The sequence below is a fragment of the Phyllostomus hastatus genome, unplaced genomic scaffold (genome assembly GCF_019186645.2).
Source record: "Phyllostomus hastatus isolate PE091 unplaced genomic scaffold, TTU_PhHast_1.1 phas_contig_40, whole genome shotgun sequence".
NCBI lineage: Eukaryota > Metazoa > Chordata > Mammalia > Chiroptera > Phyllostomidae > Phyllostomus > Phyllostomus hastatus.
The window spans coordinates 75,235,647-75,257,389 of record NW_025333872.1 but is presented as its reverse complement, the minus strand read 5'-3'; the positions used below and the strand labels follow the sequence as shown (position 1 = coordinate 75,257,389).

Below are 21,743 nucleotides of genomic sequence, written 5' to 3'. Positions count from 1 at the left end.
AGTATTTTAACATGGATCAGATTCTTCATGAATTAAAAGATGGTGTGATTGTAGGTGGTGTGGGAGGCTGGTGAAGTGGAAATATGCTCTTGTGAGTTATTCGATCAAAATTCAAATTGCCATTACATCACTTACAAGCTGTAGGACCATGGGCAAGCCCGTGTAATGCATCTCTCCTGCTTGGTTTTCTTATCTGTAAATAATTTCTCCTTTTAAGAGTTTTAATTTGCAAGTTTCTAACATACTGGAATATTTTTGCCAGGAGCTTGGACTTCCTGTTTACCTCTTAAAAGAAGGAAAAAGAAAGATAATATTTAGGAGTGGTTCAATAAATATTGCTTCACAATGATAACACTGGCAGGAATGTCATGGAAAATCCAAATTCAAAATGTTTCATGACTCAAGCACTTACTCAAATTACCTTAGCTTTTCTTCTCAGTTGTCTTTCCAAGTCACTTTTAACAAGCACTGTCTGAATACTCCCTTGTATGGGCTAATCGAGTCTTCCTCTCTCCCTACCCCCAACCCATAGGCTCTGGAAGCCGAAAAGCCCAGTGGAGTCCATGTGTTTGCTGTTCTTCTCCACGCTCACCTGGCCGGCCGAGGCATCAGGCTGCGTCATATTCGCAAAGGGGAGGAACTGAGATTACTTGCTTATGATGACAATTTTGACTTCAATTTCCAGGAGTTTCAGTATCTAAAAGAAGAACAAACAATCTTACCAGTATGAATGTTTTGTTCTTTCTCAATGAATGTTATAAAAGTCATGAGACATATATCTGCTGAGAATTAGCAAGGTTTCTACTGGTGAAATGAATGCTTCATGGTATCCTTATTTTTAAACCACCCACAATGGGCGATGCACAGCGCAGATGGAATGTGTTTGCTCTGTTTTCCAAAATCAAAACTTATTTTTCTTGCTATTCCCAGGGGCACTTCAAGTTACTGATTTTAAAAGGAAATAAAAATTGGATTCCAAGGGCTAACATTACTCTTCTCTTACTTGACTCCCCAGTTGAAATCTTTAGCTTAAATTCTGGTAATGGTGCATCAGAGCTTTCCTTATTCCATAGGATATATTTTTTAGAAGTTTCATTTCAGTAAACATGACTACAAAGGTAACTCTCTTGTTTGGCAGTGGTGTTCAGACATGGCTAATTATCCTGTGCTCTGTAACCTCCTTGCACCAACACTTGGGGCCATGGCAGAAGGACACGAAGAGAATCATATGCCTTACAATAATGAAGGTTTTAAAAAGTTGGGTTTTTTTGGTGATGCTTCATTTTTTTCAAATTTTTTATCCCATTTTATTCTTTAAAGTTCAATTCTAATATGCTATTTTTGAAATGAGAGTAATAGCTATATCTTTTCTACGTGCAGAAATTCTTTGATACACCCTGGGAATAGAAAGATGAAGTGTGAGAAACACAGATGTAGTCAAGATTCTTCACTCTCTCTTTTTTGCCTGATCTTGTCTCCGGGCTTTCCAACCAGTTTTACTGTGTTGCCTCAGGGCTTCCCAACTGGTGGGCTCTGAGCAGCATATAAGTGTGTTGAGATATTGATCCCTGGTCCTTCTGACTGGCAGGGTGAGGAGGATGAGTGAATCTGAGGGCTGGCACCCAGAGTTACCTGTGTCTGATCCAGAAATAGCCCATCCACTTACCTGAGTGGGCAGCCTAAAATAGTATTATTTCCTATGTGTGCTGAATTGTCCAAACAATTGAAAAACACTGGAAAAATGCATTACTATTAATTTACCTCATAATTCTGTTGTAAGGAAATAAAGACATGACTAAAGACCTCTAAAGAAAATGATGTAAATGAAGAGATAATCACAATACCTAGTATCTATGGCTAACATTTATGAAGTGTTTAATCTCTACTAAGGATTAAATGTGTGTTTTGTCATTTAATCCCCTCATGACAGCTGTGCAAAATAAGCGCTATTTTTATCATTATTTTGTGTGTGAACATACTGTGCCCTGATGAGTCATTTCCTTACTGAAGGTCATGCAGCTCGCACATGGTGGCGTCTGGCCTGAGCCCAGAGAGCTTTTCTTGTTTGCTTGCTTGCTTGTTATTCTAGAATTTAATAGATGAAGGGTCTTCTCCTGAATCAAATTACTTAATGCATCCCTTCATATAGCAAATTAAACTGTTGGCCTACAAATGTATTAGAGACATGGGGCAGCATAAAACTCCAATCTGAAAGCTCATATTTTTTTTATGTTTTAGGGAGATAGTCTAATTACTGAGTGTCGCTACAACACAGAAGATAGAGACCTGATGACTTGGGTAAGAAAATTTTTATTATTAAAATTTGTTTGAAGAAAGGGAGGAGTAAACTTTGATTTTTAAAGAAAAGAGTGAAAAACATTCCCATTGGGAAGCAAAATTCCCAAATGTTGTAAACATGAAACATTTTAAAAATGAAATCAGACCTGTTTTAACATTCTATCAGATTGACTAATGATACTATGGTAACATTTGCATTGGAATTTATTGACACTTTCATGAAAAGCTATCTTTAGTTTTTTAGTTTTTCCTCACACACTATTATTAATAAAAGACCTGTGGTTACTAATGACCATGTACATGAGTCTGGATTTAGATGAATCAAGACTTCAAAAGGAAGAATGAATTATATGATCTTAGTGTTTCTGCCCCAAAGGGAAATCTCATCCCAACAGGTTTCCTGGGGAGTTCTTCCTAATATTCAAGAATTAGATCATTCATGATTTGCTTATCTCTTCCAGGGAACTCATCTCCCACCAACTCATTTTATGAGGTTAGCACAATCTTAAATTGAAACTTGAGAATGGCAGTTTGAGAGCAGTCAACAATATGCACCCTATGGAAATATCATTGACAAAAGTGTTGTCAAATCCTGCATTATATAAAAATGTATTACATAAAAATGCATTGTATAAAAATGTAATGTTAGGACCAATTTGAGTTTCACTAAGAAATATCAAACTGGCTTAAATTAGAAAATACATTAATGTCATTCTTGAAGTTTCCTTTAAGAGACTGATGGAAAAAGTTGTATGTTAACCTCAAATGAGGAAGAAAAAATCATTCATGAAAATGTAGGTCAGTCATGGGGGAAAAAAGAGCACTTAGCAAACCAGAAATAAGAGAGAATTTTCTTCACAAAATAAAAATTGGCCGAGAAAAATCTATAGCAAATACGAAACTAAATGAAGGGCTAGAAGTACTTCTTGAAAATCAGGAAGACAGGGATATTTATTGTCACTATTTCCATTCAATGTTGTACTGGAAAAGAAAAAAAATGAGACATAAGGTCAGAAAGGAAGAGACAAAGAGACAAAACACATTGTTCACAGATATGTAATTTTCTACATGAAAAGTCTTCTCAAAATTGGTCATATCTAAAATTAATTGTATTTTAGTATTTAAGAAACTATCTCAAGAAGATACAATTAAAAGCTCTAAGTTCTATAGAAATAAAATCTAACATTAGCTGTGTTTGATCTCTGTGGAAAAAATTGTAAATATGCATAGCAAGACATTAAAGAAATGTGTTAAAGAAATTAACAGATATTATGTTTATGGGTAGAAAATCTCAGTAAAATAAAAATGATTCTCCTATTTAAATTGACCTATAAATTTTATATAATTTCAGTGAAAATTCAGAGAGGTTTTATGATTGGGGACTTTGGTATTAAGAAATCCTCACTGAGACATAGCTACAAAGATATTCTCCTATGTAGTAATCTTTTAAAACTTTGACAGTTTTAGCTTTTACATGGAGAAAGTTAATTCTAAAATCTACATAGAATAGCAAAGTGTTAATAATAATGAGGGCACTACTAAAAAGAACAAGATAAGAAACAAACCACTGGAGATGGAGGCTTATTTTAAAATTATGGTGATCAATAGTGTGTTTGGGTCCAGAGTTAGAACAGTGAAGCAGTGTGGGGGTCATGCCATGGAAACGGACCTACAAATCCTTTATGTGGAAACTTGATTTAGGATAGACATGGCATTCAGATCAGTAAAAGAGGATGGACTTTTCATTAAAAAATACTGACATAGTTGGGTGTCCAAGTGACAAAAGTAAAATTATTCTTTATCTTGCATGATATACAGAAAATCAATTCCAGATAGGTTAAATATTTAAATGTGAAGAGGAAGAATTTTAAACCTTTAGGAAAAAAATATATGAATGTATCTTTATGACTTTGGGATAGGTAAGAATTCTTTAACAAAACATAAAAGCACAAACTATGAATTAAAAGATTGATGAATTTGACTACATTGAAGCTTTTGGTTACAAAAAAATGGTTAAGTGAAAAGTTTAAAACTAGAAAAAATATTTGCAATACATAGATTAAAACAGCATTGCTATTCAGCATTTAAAAGAAATTTTATTATTCAGTAACATAAGACAAACATACAATAGATACAAAAGATAAAAACATTTCATAGAAATAAAAGTCCAAACAGATAATAAACATATGAAAGGATCCCCGATTTTATTTGAAACCAGAGTCAGGCAAATGTAAACCAGAATGAGATAATGTATACCTAGCAGTTGGGCAATATTTAAAATTGTAATTCCAGTGTGTTGAAACTAGACCCCTCATATGTTGTTGAATATAAATGTATAAAACCACTTTTGGGGGAAAACACGGCATTCTCAAATAAAGTTGGAGATTGATATATGCTCTTCCTAGTTCCATTCCTCTGTGGATTTAACCTTGAGGTTACTTTTGCAGGAAATGTTCCAGGAGAGGAATATATAAAATATTCATAGTAACATGTAACAACCCAGGAACAAAATCCTGGAAACAGCTGAATTATTTATCTAAAGGAAAACAATAGCAACAAAAAACATATTATGATATATCTCCATATTATATAAATAATATATAGTTGTGAAAATTAATGAACTAAAGCCATTCATGTATTAACTAATGTATCTGAAGAACATAATGTTGATTGAAAAAAGCAAATTTGCAACTGACTCTATGTGGTTGTGATATCATGTATCTAAAGTTCGAGAACATACAAAATTAGACATGCATTAAGGATACCTACATCAGTGAACTAAGTGTACAGTGTAATGAAAAGCAATAGAAAGATTAACAAGATATTGAGATCAGCATCATCTTTGGTTTGGATAGGGAAGAGGAGAATTGAGGAGAAGCACACAGAAGGTAGTCTGGACACTGGTGTTGACATTATTTTTCTCATGCCTTACATATAATTTTGTTTGCATGAAGTATTTTACTAAATATATAATAAATTATTATTTTAGTGTATATTTTGGTGCTCTGCCTCAATATTCTCCCTTTTCAGATCCAAGACAACTAACCTCAGCCACAACTGTACCCCTCACTGGGCATTGACTTTGGTGCCAGGGAATGACTCACTTAAAGCTACACTTTCTCTAGTGGGGCAGCCAGCAGCTAATGAGTGGTGGTTGTGAGATTTCAAAGCCCCAGCTCCTTTCTACAGTTTGGTAAAACTCTGAGTAGCTACCTCAGCTCAAGGATAAATGTGGTATTTACAGGAGCCTCAGATGCAGCCTTATTCATAGAATAGCTTTTCCCTTTGCTCAGTCCTGCCTTGTTCATCTAGGGTAAGGCATTATGTTTTTGTAATGTGTAGTCATTGCATATTAGCCACTACATAAATTTATAATCATGAACAATATTATTAAATTTATCCTTCATTTTTGAAGGATAAATAATATGCTGAATGCATAATTATTCATTATTTTCCCCTGTAGCAGTTGAATATGTAATTTCAACAGGTTCTTGTTGCTTCCATCATTCAGGATGAAATGTCAGCTGTCAATTGTATTATTGTTCACCTACATGTGCTGTGTCATTTTTCTCTTGCTCTTTCAAGGTTTTCTTTTTTCTTTGACTCTCAGCAATATGAACTATGATGTGTCGAGGTATGGCTCTCGTGATATTTATCTTTGGCATTTGTTGAGCTTCTGGGGGTTATAAGTTAATGTTTTTTACTAAATTTGGGAAGATTTGAGCCATTATCTTTTAATTTTTTTAACCCTTTCTTTTTTCTCATTCTGGACCCCTAGTTTCATGTGTGTTGGAACACTTATAGTGGTCCTACTGATCTCTGGGAAATTTTTACATGCTTCAGTCTTTCTGTTCTTTAAATTGGATAATTTCTATTGATCTACCTTCAAATTCACTGATTCTTTCCTCTTCCATCTCATATTTGCTGTTGAGCTCATATTTGCTATTCCCCAGTTGAGCTCCCCAGTATCTTTCAACTATAGAATTTTATTTGGTTCTTTTTTATTTTCCCTCCTCTGATGTCACCCCCATTTGTTCGCTCATCTGCAATATATTTGCCTTTAATTACTTGAACATCTTTTTAATTCCTTAAATATGCTTATATCTGCTTTTAAGTTTTTGCTAAGTCCAGTGACTGTATTCTTTCACAATTAGTTTCTGCCGATTAACCATTTTTCCCTCTGAATACAAATCATAGTTTTCTCTTTCTTTTCATGTTTAATAACATTTAGTTGAAAAATTGGACAGGGTAGATAATATGCTGTATCAATTCTAGATTCTCTTCTTCTGAAGATCTTTGGAGTTTTTTTTCTTTTAATTTAATAGATAATTTACTACCTAGGTTCAAAATGTGAAATCTGTCCCCCTGTGGTACACAGCTGCTGATATTGACACAGATGTCAACAAGATTACAGAAAATTCAGTGCTGCTGGGCAAATACTCTTTCCAGTGCCTCATTGGTATTGTGTTAACCAAATACCCTCATAATCCTCTGAAATGTTCACTGTGGTGAGAAGTTAACCTAATTTAAACAGGAATTTAAGAAGATTATGAGGTCATTTAAGAAAGGTCACTTTTAAAGTGATGGAAATCATTCTATAAATTTTAAATGTGTTACTACCTTTTAACAAACTAAATTGTCATTGATATTATGTTTGAGCTTTAAGATTTATTGCATTTTAACACTGGAAGGAACTGTATGACCCTGGTGGCTTACGTGCAATAAATGCTCCAGTTAGTGGAACATGCTTTTCTAAATAAAACATCTCCATTTCCAGGGAGGACTAAGCACCAGGAGTGAAATGTGCCTCTCATACCTTCTTTATTACCCAAGAATCAATCTTACTCGATGTGCAAGTATTCCAGACATTATGGAACAACTTAAGTTCATTGGTGTTAAGGAGATCTACAGGCCAGTCACGTAAGTGATAAATGAATTTCATGGTAGGGGTAATATACTTCTGAAAAGGATGGGCATTAATTTGATATTGAATTTATCACCATATTTCTTCATGGGCTGTTCCATTTGGCTGATAGAAACAGCATGGGCTCAACAGCAAATATGAGCTCAACAGCAAATATGAGATGGAACAGCATTTTCAGCTGGGGAAACCAGGTGAGCTTCTTGGTTGCTTTGTCCAGGTCTGCAAGGCTGCTCCCAGGTTCAGAGATTTTTCTAGGAGGACTTAAGGATTCAGCATATAGTTGTACTCATGGCTCATATTAATTACAGTAAGAAAACACAAAAATGAACAAAAGGAAAAACATATATGGGGCAAAGTCAACAGAAAAACAGATGCAAACTTCCAAGAAACCCGCCCCAGTGGAGTCACACGGAATGTTTCATTCCACCAGCATCAAACTGTGACAACATGTATGAAGTGTGGTGAACTGAGAAGCTCATTAGAGACTCAGTGCCCAGAGTTTTTATTGGGGGCTGGTCATATAGGTGCCCTCTGCTTAGAAAATTCCTACATTCCAGACTCCCAGGAGGAAAATGGGTGTTCAAGAGAAATTATACTGTTGCACAGTCTAGGCACAACGAGTTGCTCTTATCATTTACAGAAAATTGTGTAGTAATACAGCAAAATGGTTGCTGTTCAAAGTCCCTGATGCTAGCCAAACATCAAACATCCAAGCAGGCATTTCTAAAAACAGCAGTCTCAGGCAGGCTGTGTTAACTCTTTCTGCACAATTGCACATCATAAGAACTACTTAAGACAAAACAATAAACAAGGTCATTATTCCTGCCAAGATACAATTATATTCTCAAGTGGGGGAGAGAAACTAAACAAATAAGCAATACAAATATAAAAGTTCAGATATTAGATGTTATGAAAATAATCGAGACAGTAAAAGATGAGTGTAGCTATTGTCAATCGGTGGTGAAAGCCTTTCCGGGGAGGAGCTTTGCCTGGCCACTATGCCCTGAAGACCATAAATGGGGTGGCTTAGCAACTTTCGAACCTGATTTCTCACAGTTCGGGCATCTGCAAAGTCCAAGATCAAAGTGTGGGCAGATTGAGTGTCTGGGGAAGCCCCACTTCATCACAGATGGTCATTTTCTCACAGTAACCTTGCATGGCAGACAGGGCAAGGGAGCCTTCTCAAGCTGCTTGTATAAGGGCATGAATCCCATAAATGAGGGCATAGACTTACTTCCAAAGGCCCCATCTTCTAATAATGTCACCTTAGGTGACAGGATTTTAGGCTATGAAATTTGGGGGCATTCAGTCCATGGCTGGAGGTGATATTTGAGCAGAGTTCTAAGTGGTGGGAAGCCAGCCGTGCGAAGATATTCAAGGATACCCTATGCAGAGAGGAGAGTCGGTGTAATGACCTGATGGTGGGTAGAAGCTAGCATGTTCAGAGGGCAACACGAAGGGGAGTTTGGCTGGAGCAGAGGAATGTGGTAGGGAGTGAGTGAGCGGTCTGACGGCAAGCGGGGCACATCATGAAGGACTTAAGCTACATAAGGACGTAGGGTTTTAAGTGCAAAGGGAAGACACTGTAGTGTACTAAAGGAAGTCAGTTTGGCGATTGTGTTGAAAAGAGACTCTAGGAGGGGAAGACTAGACAGAATAGTGTCAACCAGGAGACTATTGTGATTGTCCAGGGAGAGGTGAGGTGCCCCGGACCACGCAGTGGCAATAGAGTCACTGAGAAACGGTTACATCGGGTTACCTTTCAAAGGGAGAGTTCACTGGACTTGTTGATTGCTTGCATCTCAGGGAGCCAGTCAAAGAAGGGAAAACTGAAGGAAAAGTGACGTCATGTGAGTGGCGTGATGGTGTGTGGAAAACTGTTTGAAGGAGAAATTGAAAATTCTGTTGTGGATATATTAAGGTTGTTGTAGAAAAAACAGAGAAGAATTAGGGTGCCTAGTGGGAATTTTGAAGGGTAGATTTTGTTTTAATATAAGGAAGGATTTTCTAATGATTAGGAGTTTTCAGAATGAAAGAGACTGATGTAATTAAGCAAAAGTTACACATAGATTTTTGAGGGGTTATATTTAAGGAGAGGGTAAAAAAAAACTGAGGATGTGGTAAAATTCAAATGCTGAAGGAGAATATAATTATGGTCTACTTTTTGTTTCTGAATAGTATAGGGATTATAAAATGTGAACTAAAACACCCTTTTTAAATTAAACTTATGGTTCATGAATGTGTTACAGAGTCCCTATCAAGACAACCCAGTGACCACCAGAACAGACGGCTGAATCCACCAAAATACAAACAACAAAATGCTTATATAAATTAGTTTATGAAGTATTTTCAAATGCATGATTGCATGTAAGTTATTTACACACAATTCTAACAGGCAGAGCAGGACTTGCAATGCTAGTTTTATAGAGGAGGAAATGGAGACCAAGAGGTTATAAAACTGTTCAGTGTTCTGGAGTTTACAGTAAATGGCAGAGATGCGGTGGCTTCTGCATTGGGGTCTCTGATTTTACTTATATATAAATATATATGTCTTTTATTAAAAATAAATGATTACATTTTAAATAAAATAGTAATAAAAATCAGAACAGCACATAAAATGCCATTCTAAAAACACTAGAACATAGTCTTGTTTTTAAAATATTGATATCATATTGCCTCCTACAGACATTAAAGTAGTCTTTTATTCCTTTAGAATATTTCTCATATATTGACTAGAACTTTTTCCTAATCAACGGTTAATTTGAAAGAATGTTGAAACAAATGGACTTTCAACGCTGTGTGTTTACCAGATGGTGATTCAAAACACATTCTCTTTCTGAACGTTCTATGGTCGAATTAGTTTCTTTTGGTTCCTATTGTGTAAAGCCTCGGGAAGCTCTGTTCCCATGTCCCCCGCGAGTTCTGCCAGTGTCCTTGCCTCTGGCCTCCCCAGGCAATCCTGCAGTTGGGTTTCATCGCTGAGAAGGGCAGGAGAAGTGCTTCCCAGAGCAAGGCCAGTGTGAGATATGATTGCCCACATAAAATCATCGAACTACAGGTTAGATGTATTTATTCTTATGGGTGAAAAGAGCCTCTGTTACAAAATACATGTTTGGACTTTAAATCAGACTTTCGAGTCCAGTTCATCATCACAGTGACACAAGTATTTTTGAAGGGCAAACTCACAAGTTTCTGGTTAAAAGACCAGAAAAAGGGAAATGGTTTGGGGGCTTTTTCTGTTTTTGCTCTAAATAAAATTGTTAATTTGGCTTCAGGATTCAACACTAAAAAGGAATGTCATCTACCTATAACCCCAAATCTCCTATTTTGTGCTTTTAATATAATAATTCAGTAGGTGCCCCATTTCATTTTAAACATTTCATATCAACCCTGAGATTAGAGGATGGCTTGGTTGAAAAATAGAGAAAACTACATCCTGTTTTAGCACTTGTCTGTTCTGGGGATGCCTCCCACAGAGCTGGCGAGGCTTGAGGAAGAGCAAAAACTCACAAAAACTAGATGACAGAACAGATAGTGAGTTCTTATCAATTCTCTGTTCTCTGACACATCGCTCAATGAAGCTCCAGGAAGGTGTATGTGATGGAAAAGTTCTTGTGTTTTTTTGTTCTATTTCTAGAAGAGAATCAAGAGAGGTTTTTCTTTTTTTATTTATATGAAAAATCCCTTTATGTTTATAATGTGTGAAAATCACAAATGTTTATTATAGCTTAGGTAATGCAGAAAAATGTTTTACAAAGGATAAAAACTATCACCTCAAATTCTGTTAGAAAAAATACTAATAACATTAATTGAAAGCTATTACAGACATCTTCCTATGTAGGTATTAATATAAAGATGAATAGATTATGTTATAAAGATTATAACTTGTTCACTCTTTTAAATAAAAACATTAAAATTTAATTTAGTTTTAATTTATCAGAAGGAAAATAAACTGAACTAAAACTGAAGAGTTATTGAACATCAAATAAATGTTGCTGTTGTTTTTAATGACAAGAGGCAGTAATTAATAAAAGGGCTCACAAATGTTAAGAAAATATATTGTAAAAAACATTAAGATGTTACACTCACTTTTTAAAAACTACATGGTGGGGTCTTTTCTTGGTCTTTTTGTTTTTATTTTTTTCTTTTTAAAATTTGGGATTTGGGGTGATTGTTTTCTTGTTTTTTTGTTTGGTTATTGTTTTCCTTTTCCTTCTCTCCCCTCCCCTGAACTACACGTTTCAATTTTAGATCATTAAAAGATGAGGAGGCCATCCATACTTTCACACTGTATCCATCCCCCCTTTTCTGTACCTCTAAATATTTATTTATATTATAATTTTTGTATTATCAAGATTTTAATTTTTATATTTCATTTTGAAACTTAATGCTAACAATATTTAATGCAACTTTAATTTTTAAATAGATTTAGTGATAATCCTGAATCTTCATATGATTTCTGCCTTTTTGAGTTTTTTAATTTGATTCATCGGGATGTTAGTCTCAACTTATTTAATCAAGAAGGACTTCCAGGTGTTTTGTGCCCAGAGTTCCTTTACATTTAAGAATTTCTGCATTTATATTTGGACAGAACTTGGCTGGGTATAACACTGTGGGGTCATTCCTCCGCACCCCCTTCGGAGATCTCTGTGGGTGAATGGGGGCTTGTCCTTGACCTGCAGAACACACGAATTACACTGAACATGTTTCATTGCTGAGCGTCTGGGTCAGTGCCTGGTGGGGAAATCACTGCATTGTATACTAAGTTCACATTTATTTCGTAAGACTCTCAAAACTGTATCCAAAATGGTGAGCCTTTGTACGTTCTCATCAGGAATGTATAAGCACTCCTATGGCTTAACATTCCTCTCGATGTTTTGTGTTTTCAGTATTTTAAATTTTATCTATTTTAGTATGTATGTAGTGTGATACTGTATTTCGGTTTTATTTTCCATTTCCCTTGTGACTCAATCTTGAGCCTCTTTTCACATGCTTATTGGTCATTTACATATGTTCCTATTTAATTGTTCAAATTTTTGTCCACTGTTTAGTTGGGTTATTTGTCTAATTATTGACTTGTAGGAGTTCTTCCTATTTTTAAAGAGTTCTTTATGCTTGGATATAAGTCCTTTGTCAGATATATTTTTATAAGTAATTTCTCCCAGTCTGTGGTTTGATTTTCATTTTTTAACCATAGTTTTTGAAATCCATTTTATCACTTATAGTTTGTTTTGTACTTTTGATATCCCATGTAAGGAATATTTGCCTACCTAAGGACATGAAGATTTTTTCCTTTTTCTTTAAGCTAAGAAGTTTATCGTTTTAGGTTCTACATCTTGGTTGATGACACATTTTGAATAAATGTCTGTGTGTGGCATGAGACAAATGTGAGGTTCGCTGTTATTCACATGGACATCGAGTTGTTCAAGAACCAATATGATGGAGAAAACCTACTTTTCCCTATTGAATCACACTAGAATGCTTGTTGAAAGCCATTTATCCATGTGTTGCCTATTTCTGGCTTCTGAATTCTATACCATTGTTGTACATGTTTAGCCTTAATATAATACCACACTAAAGTGTTACAGTTTTATATTTTGTCCTCAAATAAGAGGGTGTAAGTCCTCAAATCTTGACATTTTTTTCTATTCCCCAAATGACTTTGGATAGTTTAAGTTTATTTCATTTTTGAATATATTTTAAATCAACCCGTGAATTAGATTAAAATTTCAAAGAAAACTTACTCATTAATATAAATTATTGTAATTTATTTTTTCAACTATAGTAATATAGAATAATACCCTTTTCAAAGTATTTGTTTGGGTAGATGTTTGCATATTGCCCAGATGTGTAGAAGTGGAACTTTTGATTTCTAGAACATTCTAGATATTTCTAACTCTCAGTCTCAGTGATAGCAGAAGACTGTACTACTTCAAGGTTATTTACTTTTGGCTGAAAGCTTAGTCTTAGAAAATACTCAAGATAAAAATATTCACTTTTCCAGGATTTTTCCTCTTTCTGTTTTGCCCTCTTTTTATCCAGGGTAAAAGTGCGGTGCAGGACAGGCCGGAGGTGACGGTGTGACGTTATTGTAGAGTAGGGGCACGAACAAAGTTAGTAGGAGAGGAAGGGAGACAGTGAACAGGAGACAACGCTGCCCTCTCAGAGAGGCTGGTGACTGTGCCCCCAGGTTATCAGTCGTGCTATGCTGTCCCCAACATATGAACCTGTGGGTTTCCCCTTTTTACATCCTTTCCACATATGTATAGTAAGTTAACAAATGTCTTTATGCCTCATGTCAAAATATCCTACTTTGCTAATATATTCTAGCGGCAAAGCTTATCAATATACGATAATAACAGTATTCGTTTTTATCAGCAAGTCTGCAGAGAATTCAGAGGATTTAGGCCACCTCGGATCATTGGTAGAGATTCTAATGCCACCGTGTGGTGTGTGAGGTGGTTGCAGGCTGATGATTCCTCTCCTCACGTCCTTCCCATGCCCCGCCCCCCAGTATTTTCCTAGTTATGAAGTTGATTTTTCTCCCCCAGACACCTTGCCCTTTTGAAAAGTAAATTTTATTTTAATATTCGATTTAAAAACTATATTTAATAAAATCTAGATGTAGCTTTTATTATGTTTAAAAGGACATTGTATGTAAACATAATAGTCCCCTTTCAAGTTTTCATTTTGTACTAATTCTGATATTTATCTCTACAAGTCTTCACGGCATGTTTAATTTTAAAATGCAATAGATTCTAGGTCATTGGTGGATATGCTTAATGTAATGTGATACTGATGCTCTTTATGACATTCAATTTTAAAGTCTGTACAGAGTGCATTTAAAACTCAACAAAAATATATTGACTTTAATGAAAGGAAAAAAAGGAAGTTAGGGCTAAAGAATAGAAACATCACCACGTATTATGAATTGCTTTTTCATTGTATTACTAGAGTATGGAAGACATAATTTTAATTTAGACATTACAAATTTATCTTTACAACTTTAAAAAATTAATAAAGAATTTTTAATGCACTTAAAAAGATAGTATCAATATGTCTGACTAGGTTGTGTACGTAAAAGAAGAAGGTGTGAAGATCAAATATTAAAATGTAGATTCCTCAGCGGGAGGTGAATTATTTGGTAATTCCTGGAACATCCTCATGGGGCGCCATGGAGCCAGACACTGGCTGGTCACCCATGGCAGCCTCCTGGAAGGTCCGCCGTTAGTTCATGTAACTTTGTGTTGTGTGTCAACATTTATACTTTTCCTTTTTTCATGAATCAATAATATAAACTTATATTTAATGAAGAATATGTTTTTAAGCAAGTCTTGTCATTCCGTGATTTGTTCTTCCTTGGACATTTAACATGGTTTTTATTTGTTTGTTTTTAGAGCAGCAAAGTAGAAGCAAAGCCTATCATCTGAAGAGTATCTTTTTTTTTTCTGCAGTAAAATTTTAAAAACACTGGTTCATTTTCAAATCTTTTGCATTTATCTCCATGTAAGCAAGCCAGCACAGGGCAGCCACTAGAGGTCAGGCTTCTCTAATGTAAAAATGTGTGTGGAATTGAAATTTACTGTCCCTGTAAAGATCCTACACATTTTTAAATTACACTATTACACTATTTAGAACTGCTTGTCTACCAGTTATATTGTTAACTAGAGACAAAACAAATAAATAAGGAATTGTGAAAGTCTAGGGGAGCCTTCTGACTCTGAGGAAACCAAAATTATTTGTCTAAAAGTAATATTCATCTCCTACTAAAACAAGGAATTTTATTGTTTAAAAAGACTCTCCTTATTTAGTACGCATTTCCTCTGGTTACTGCTCTGATGAGTTCATCAATGCGTTGCACTAGGTCATCTACACTGGTAAAAATGAACAAGAATGAAGTCTATTTTAGAATGTTGGAAAGGAATGAACACATGGAATGCTTTTATTCTGAATACGACTAATTGTGTGTTTTTTATTTTTAATTCAGGACCTGGCCTTTCATTATCAAAAGCCCCAAGCAGTATAAAAACCTTTCCTTCATGGAGGCCATGGATAAGTTTAAATGGACTATGCAGGGAGGTCTGTCCTTCAACGAGCTCGTCCTCAGCCTGCCGGTGAACGTGAGGTGCTCCAAGACAGACAACGCAGAGTGGTCGGTGAGCCCTGCTTTGTTCTAATCTTTGGGGAAACCAGGTGTCACATTTTACCTTGAATCCACAACAGGTAAAGTCGAAGGAACAGACAAAGATCCATAAATGCAACCAATCCAGCTGATAATGATTACTTGGGTTGACCCAAATCTGATTTCATTCCCTTTAAAGAGGGAAACTTACTCCAAAACAAAAGTTGTAGTGAAACAGCAATAGGATGAGATGAGAGTTTCGGGAAGCAGCGGAACCTGTTTTGTATCTCTTCTGTGCCAGAGGTGCATCTGGCCCTCTTCTCCACTTCCCTCGGACCCCTTAAGGCGGTGACTCTCCTGACGTTTGACAACTCCAGCAGCCCTCTGTCCGTCCATCCCCCACCACTCTGATCCCTGCAGAAGTGGAAGAGCTGTGCAAGCTTGGCCACGGCCCTGCTCTTAAATCATGCACTTGTTGACGTTGTCTGCTCTTTCATTTTCAGATCCAAGGGATGACAGCCTCACCTCCAGACATAGCAAGGCCATATAGAGCAGAACCTTTGGTGTGCGTCTCTCCTTCCTCAGCTCTGAACAGAAACTCCTCTCTCAGGCTGCTGGTGTGCTTCATAGTCCTGGGCAGCATGCTGAGCCACTCACACTTGTGGTCCTAATTCTGCAGTCCTTGGCGACAGTGTTTTCCGAGATCTGAAACTGTCATTTCATATTAAAGTCAAACCACTTTGTATCTGAGGAGTGTGTGTGAAGATCATGGAGACTTATCTTTCATATACTCCCTTCCTCCCCACTCTCCCAGTGTACCTGAGAGATGTCACGGGTTCTCCTCGTTTCTTCAGAAATGTCTGATAAAATGTACCAATCACCAATAAAGCAAAACTGGTCTGGTAATGTTACCTTTATAAAAATTTGGACAAAGTCAAGTGGAAGTAAAAGAAACCTTTATTTACCTCTGTATTACATTTTATTTAAACACTCATAATTGCTATTTTACTTTTTAATTTTTCTTTCGCTTCTATACTCCTTTTAAAAAATACGTTCATCTTAGAAATGTAAAAGAAAGTTCTCTCTCGCCATTGCAGTTTTCCTCCTCTTTATCATTCTTTGGGTGTGACTTCCCAAGCGGAACAAGGGTCCCTCCTGCCTTTCGATGTCATCCAGTTCTGTCCTTTCCTGTGAATTACCCGTGGGTCCCATACCACCGTCCTTGTTGACGTTGCCCATTCCAACCTCTTCATTTACCTGAGTCCGCTGCTGCTCCCAAACTATCCAAACCCATCTCAGATAACTTTTGTATCCTTCCCTGCTCAGCACTGGCCAGAGGAGTGTTTCCTTGAGATCTGTCACTATCGGAAAAGAAAGAGGCTACAGGAAATATGGAAATGGTACCTAACTGAGTGTAGGCTAAGGAGAAAATGTAGCTGGCTGCAAACCCTTGCCATGAGGGGTCTATTGTGAGGTTCCAGGTCAAAGGTCAGACAGTGTGGGTGAGCCAGCCAAGGAGGGTGTGAGGTCCATGTGGTGTCTCAGTGACTGCCATTGGGTGTCACACGTGCTGCATACTGGCTCAATTTGAGTCACAGTTGCCATTGTAGATTTATTTCTATATTAGATAATAAACTAACTTTCCATAATAAAATTGTTATCAATTGAAAATCTTGTGACTTTTTTGGTTTTCTTTGTATAATTTAGCTAAATCTTGTCTTGTGTCCTTTCCTCATTTCTTAAGTTTGGATCAATATTAATAAACTCAATAAAAATTAAATTGTTGTGTGATATCTTATACATTCCTTGAGAGAAGGTGTTTCCGTACTGATGTTTCCAGTCAAATCAATTAAATAGGCTGCATTTTTCTATTCCACATTTAAGCCCTTTCTGCCAGACAAACAATGTCTTCAGCACAAACTATAATGTCTTTTAAATAAGTATTATGTTTTGGAGTGTTTCCTTTCTAATTCTAAGAATTTTGCCCATATAATGAAATGTCTGTAATATTTATGAGCCATATTTTATAGTCAAATTTTCTTTTTTTATTTCTTAACTGCTATATCAGATTCTATGATTTTTCATCCAAATATTTAAATAAGAAATCTGATAATCCCAAACATTCTCTATCTGAAATTTTATGTTTATTTTTCTTCAGAACATCTGAATCCGAGATGTCAAAGTGAAGTGATTTCCTTTGGAAATTATGTAATATTATATTTGTGTTCATTGTTCTTGGTAAGGAAGGTAAAGCATACTGGCTAGAAAATGACGCACACTTTTGGAAGCTTGCGTTTTTGGAGCCACAGGAATCTGTTTTCCAGTTGATGTGACTAAGAATAAAGCCGACATTCTTCTCCTGGGAATTCTCATGAATATATGTAAATTGAGGAATTGACTCTTTATCGAATGAAAATTCCGTAGGATTCTGATTGTATTCCAAGCTCATTTGCTCTTACATTGAAAGGCCTTCCCGAGAGAGCCCATTGCTGCACTGGATCCGGTCACATTATCTGTCCCAGGACACCAGGAAGGAGTGCCTGAGACCTGAGGCAAACCACCTATTTACAATAGCCCCTGATTTCGTCCTTAATGCAGAGAGGGTTGGAGGGACTTAGGTGATGAAAACAACATTCATCAAGGCCATGTGAGGTTGAGGGTATCTTGCATGATCATTTTCTCTGAAGAGGAATCAATTGAGATCCAAGGAGTCCTAGTAGTGAGGAGAGTGATACATTCAACAGCGGCAGACATACTAGGAGCTTTGAACTTTCTCCTGATGGCCACAGAGGTCAATGGCATTTATAAGCAGTACACAGTTGCATTGTACAATTTGCTCAACTGAATGCTTATTGGTGAATACACTGGCCATTTCTAGTCAATATGATAAACATTGATGTGAATAACATTCGTATAATTAAAACTTTCATATCTGAAAAATCTCCTTGTAATAAGTCACCATAATTGACTTATGCAGACTTAATTGTATATGTTTGAGAATTTCAGTTTAATAATTATAAATATTTGTGAATTTTGATGAATATTACTAGATGTCTTCAACTTGTTCAAATTATTCTCAAATGGTTTAGAGAAGAATTCAATCTATATCTATTGTCTGTCTACAAGGAAAGTATGATAATTCAAATATGGTAAAACAATAATAATTGAGGACTCTGGATGATGGGTTTAGGAGGTTTTTTAATGCTATTGTAACATTGTAGCTTTATGAAAAAAGCCCATTCATTGTCATGGAGCATCACTTCTCCCTAGACTATTTGGCCCATGAACCTAGTTTATATGTTAGTTTGATCATCTCAGCCCTGCAAGAACTTGACGGACAGTCATATCCAAATCCAGCAGAGTCAAACTGGCATTTTAGGGGCAGAAAATGGTCATTGAATAGACTCAATTGAGTCTACAGCAGCATCCCTTACTCCCTTGGCCAGAGTTGTGGTCCATGGAAAGTACAGAGTCATGGAAAATTGTTACAAAGTTAAACAGGCCTACTGCCGAACTTCTCAGAGTCCTCACTATATAAAAATGTGCACTTGAAAGTCAATAGAGGTTATGCAGTATGAAACATTACCTGAACTCACTGACCAGTGTACCTATGCTGTGGCGGAGGAACTTTTCCCCAAAGAACATGCTTTGGGGCATACAACTTCCCCAGCGGGGTTCCCCAGAAACCCGCACTGTCAGGTTTCTGTGACAGCTTTCTAAAGATTCACAGCTGTTCTTGGGCAACTGCACGACCTCCAGCTAGACACGGGCATCCACCTGTGTTCACTGTCTTTTCCTTATTTGCTTTTTATTTTGCCAACCAACAAACACTGTTTTTTAAAATTAAAGTTAGTATAATTTACATAGAGCAAAGAAAAGGTAATTTGCCTTTTTTAAAAAAGATTTTATTTATTTATTTTTAGAGAGGGAAGGGAGGGAGAAAGAGAGAGAGAGAAACATCAATGTGCGGTTGCTGGAGGCTGTGGCCTGCAACCCAGGCATGTGCCCTGACTGGGAATTGAACCTGCGATGCTTTGGTTTGCAGCCTGCGCTCAATCCACTGAGCTATGCCAGCCAGGGCCTTTACCTTTAAAAAAAAAAGAATGTGCTAAAATGAATTACATGGTAAGAATAAGGTATTTGAGAAATATTGACAAATAAGGCTATATATCTTTGGAAAGTTTCAAACTATAGACACAGACTAATAGTGTGGAATTGATGTAATGCAAAAAAATGGAAATTGGGGGAATAATCTATAAACATAGGTAAGATGCAAGCCTGAATTGGACCATTTCCTCCTAATAATTTTAAATCATCCCATTAACTATTGACAGCCAATAATAACGGCATCTACTTATATAATGCTTTGACAGCTGTAAAGTGCTTTCACAATATTTTTCATTTAATGTTGAAAACTGCTTTCACAGGTGCATACTTACATTCGGAAAAGCTGAGTAGGGAGTATGCTGGTCTGCAGCTACCATGGGAGAGCTCAGTTTCAATTGCTTTACAAACGACATGTGGCTAGACTAGGTCCAAATTGCTTGGACTTTACTAAGCTTCTGTTTCCCATCAGTAAAGTAAAGACGATAATTTCTAACCTTATAAACTTGTGGGTTCAATGTGGTGATGAAGAGATAGCACCTGGCACACTGAGCTATCAAGATTAGTTTTCTTCCTCCCTTTGCAAGATTTCACTTTCAAAGGGCTCAACATCTGACAAAAGGCACAGGTTTTCTTTCCTGCCTTTTGATGTAAGCGACTGAATTTGACATTAACCAAACCATGTTTGCTGAGGGAATGATAGTTAATCAAATAAATATAAGGTCTGAATGAGTTTCATGATCACTCACTCAAAAAAAAAAAAACTTTAATGACTGGCTCGTTGTTATGTGCTATGTGTCTGAAGTATTTTGCTGTATTTTTTCCCTATTGGAAATAATGTGTTCTTATTGAAACTGCAGCTCCTTCAGAGTTGAAGTGAACAAGTTCCCCTTTTCTTTCATATGATTAGTTTTTTATGTGAATAGCTTTAAAATTCTCTATTTTTTATTTCTTTATGAGGCTTTTTCTGCCACATTTAATTATAGTATCTTCACCTCACTTTGAGAAATTATCCCATGAGTTGTCTTCTTTTACTACTATTATGGCTGGAAAAACAGACTCTTACAAATAATCCTACTACATATAATGACATTCTGTTAACCAAAAAATGAGAGATGTGGGAAATAAGACAGCGGGGTGAAAGAGGTTATCCATAGCAAAAAAAGGAAAGTATATCTCTCTCTCAGCCATTAGGGGGCGTCTGTATTCCTGGTCGTAAATCCAGCCCGCGCAGGAAGGAGCAGGGGTGCTTGGAGCGCCGGTCTCCTCTAACCACCTGCCAGGACCCCTTTCAGCTCCAACTCGACCTACTTCCTTCGCTAGTACATTTATTGCTGTAAATTCTAAAGTTGGTTACCTCAAGTTAAAATTTTCTTTTTTAGGATTTAGTTCTAAGATCATTTTTTTTGTCTTTTTAACCCTTTTACTGTGAGGATTTGAAGCCTCTTTCTTTACATTTCCAAATTGTTTTACTGTCGCTTTTCTGCTATATTTCACCTTCTATCAAAATAGTTTAGATCTTTAACTTATCTTTTAACTTTGATTATCTTTTGTTTCGGTTTTAAATTTAATTTCCACTTTTAATTCTGATCTATCTTAATTATGACTTTTCAATATATTATTTAGTCCATTAGTTCTTTATATTTTTTGAAAACAATATACTTCTTTAATAAAATTTTGAAGCACTCAGGCGAAATCATGAGCAGTGGTGAGAACATAGTTTGTGAACAAGAGAAAGAAGAGCACTTTTTCCCTGGAACTCTCCACACCTGCATCACCGGCTTCCCGTGAAGGGTTTCCCCAGGACCCCCAAGGATGATTTCCCAGGGCCTGAAGTCATTCGTGAATCTCACTGGAGTTGTAAGCCTCATCACTGAGATTGCACCCTGAGCTACAAAAATAGTGCTGCTTTCCACAGACCACCCGGTCCTCATATGAAGTACTCTGTTGAAAGTCCATAGTCTCCAAGTTATAAAACCGGAGTATATTACGGCCATACCATCCCCTCACCTGAAGCCAGATATGGCCCGTACACTCAGACGGCCATATGGCAAACATGACATATACTACGCATAATTCTGAGGTTGCCAGTTTTCTTCTGCTGCTTTCTGATAGCTAATCAGAGAATTTTCTCTACCCTTCTATTTAAAAATCTCCTATCTTCATGGTCAACAGAGATCTCCTGCAGTTTGCCCTTTGCTTAATTGGGATGTGGCCATGCATGTGGGCTCTGCAGGAAGTCTGTACAGAGCTTTTAAGCAAATTTAACTTTTCATCACTCATTCACCCTTGAGG

The 21,743-nt window shown here is 36.4% G+C and overlaps 1 protein-coding gene across 1 annotated transcript in view; it reads left to right on the top strand.

Moving 5' to 3' along the window:
- MOXD1 (monooxygenase DBH like 1) overlaps window positions 1-17,105 on the top strand; it is an 81,899-nt gene extending 64,794 nt beyond the window's left edge. Inside the window, exons 8-12 of the mRNA XM_045843159.1 lie at window positions 533-724; window positions 2,239-2,298; window positions 7,076-7,218; window positions 15,210-15,378; window positions 15,848-17,105. Of these exons, the coding sequence (XP_045699115.1) occupies window positions 533-724; window positions 2,239-2,298; window positions 7,076-7,218; window positions 15,210-15,378; window positions 15,848-16,015 (732 nt within the window). The 3' untranslated portion in view covers window positions 16,016-17,105. The remainder of the gene's footprint in view (window positions 1-532; window positions 725-2,238; window positions 2,299-7,075; window positions 7,219-15,209; window positions 15,379-15,847) is intronic.
- The last annotated feature ends 4,638 nt before the right edge of the window (window positions 17,106-21,743 follow it).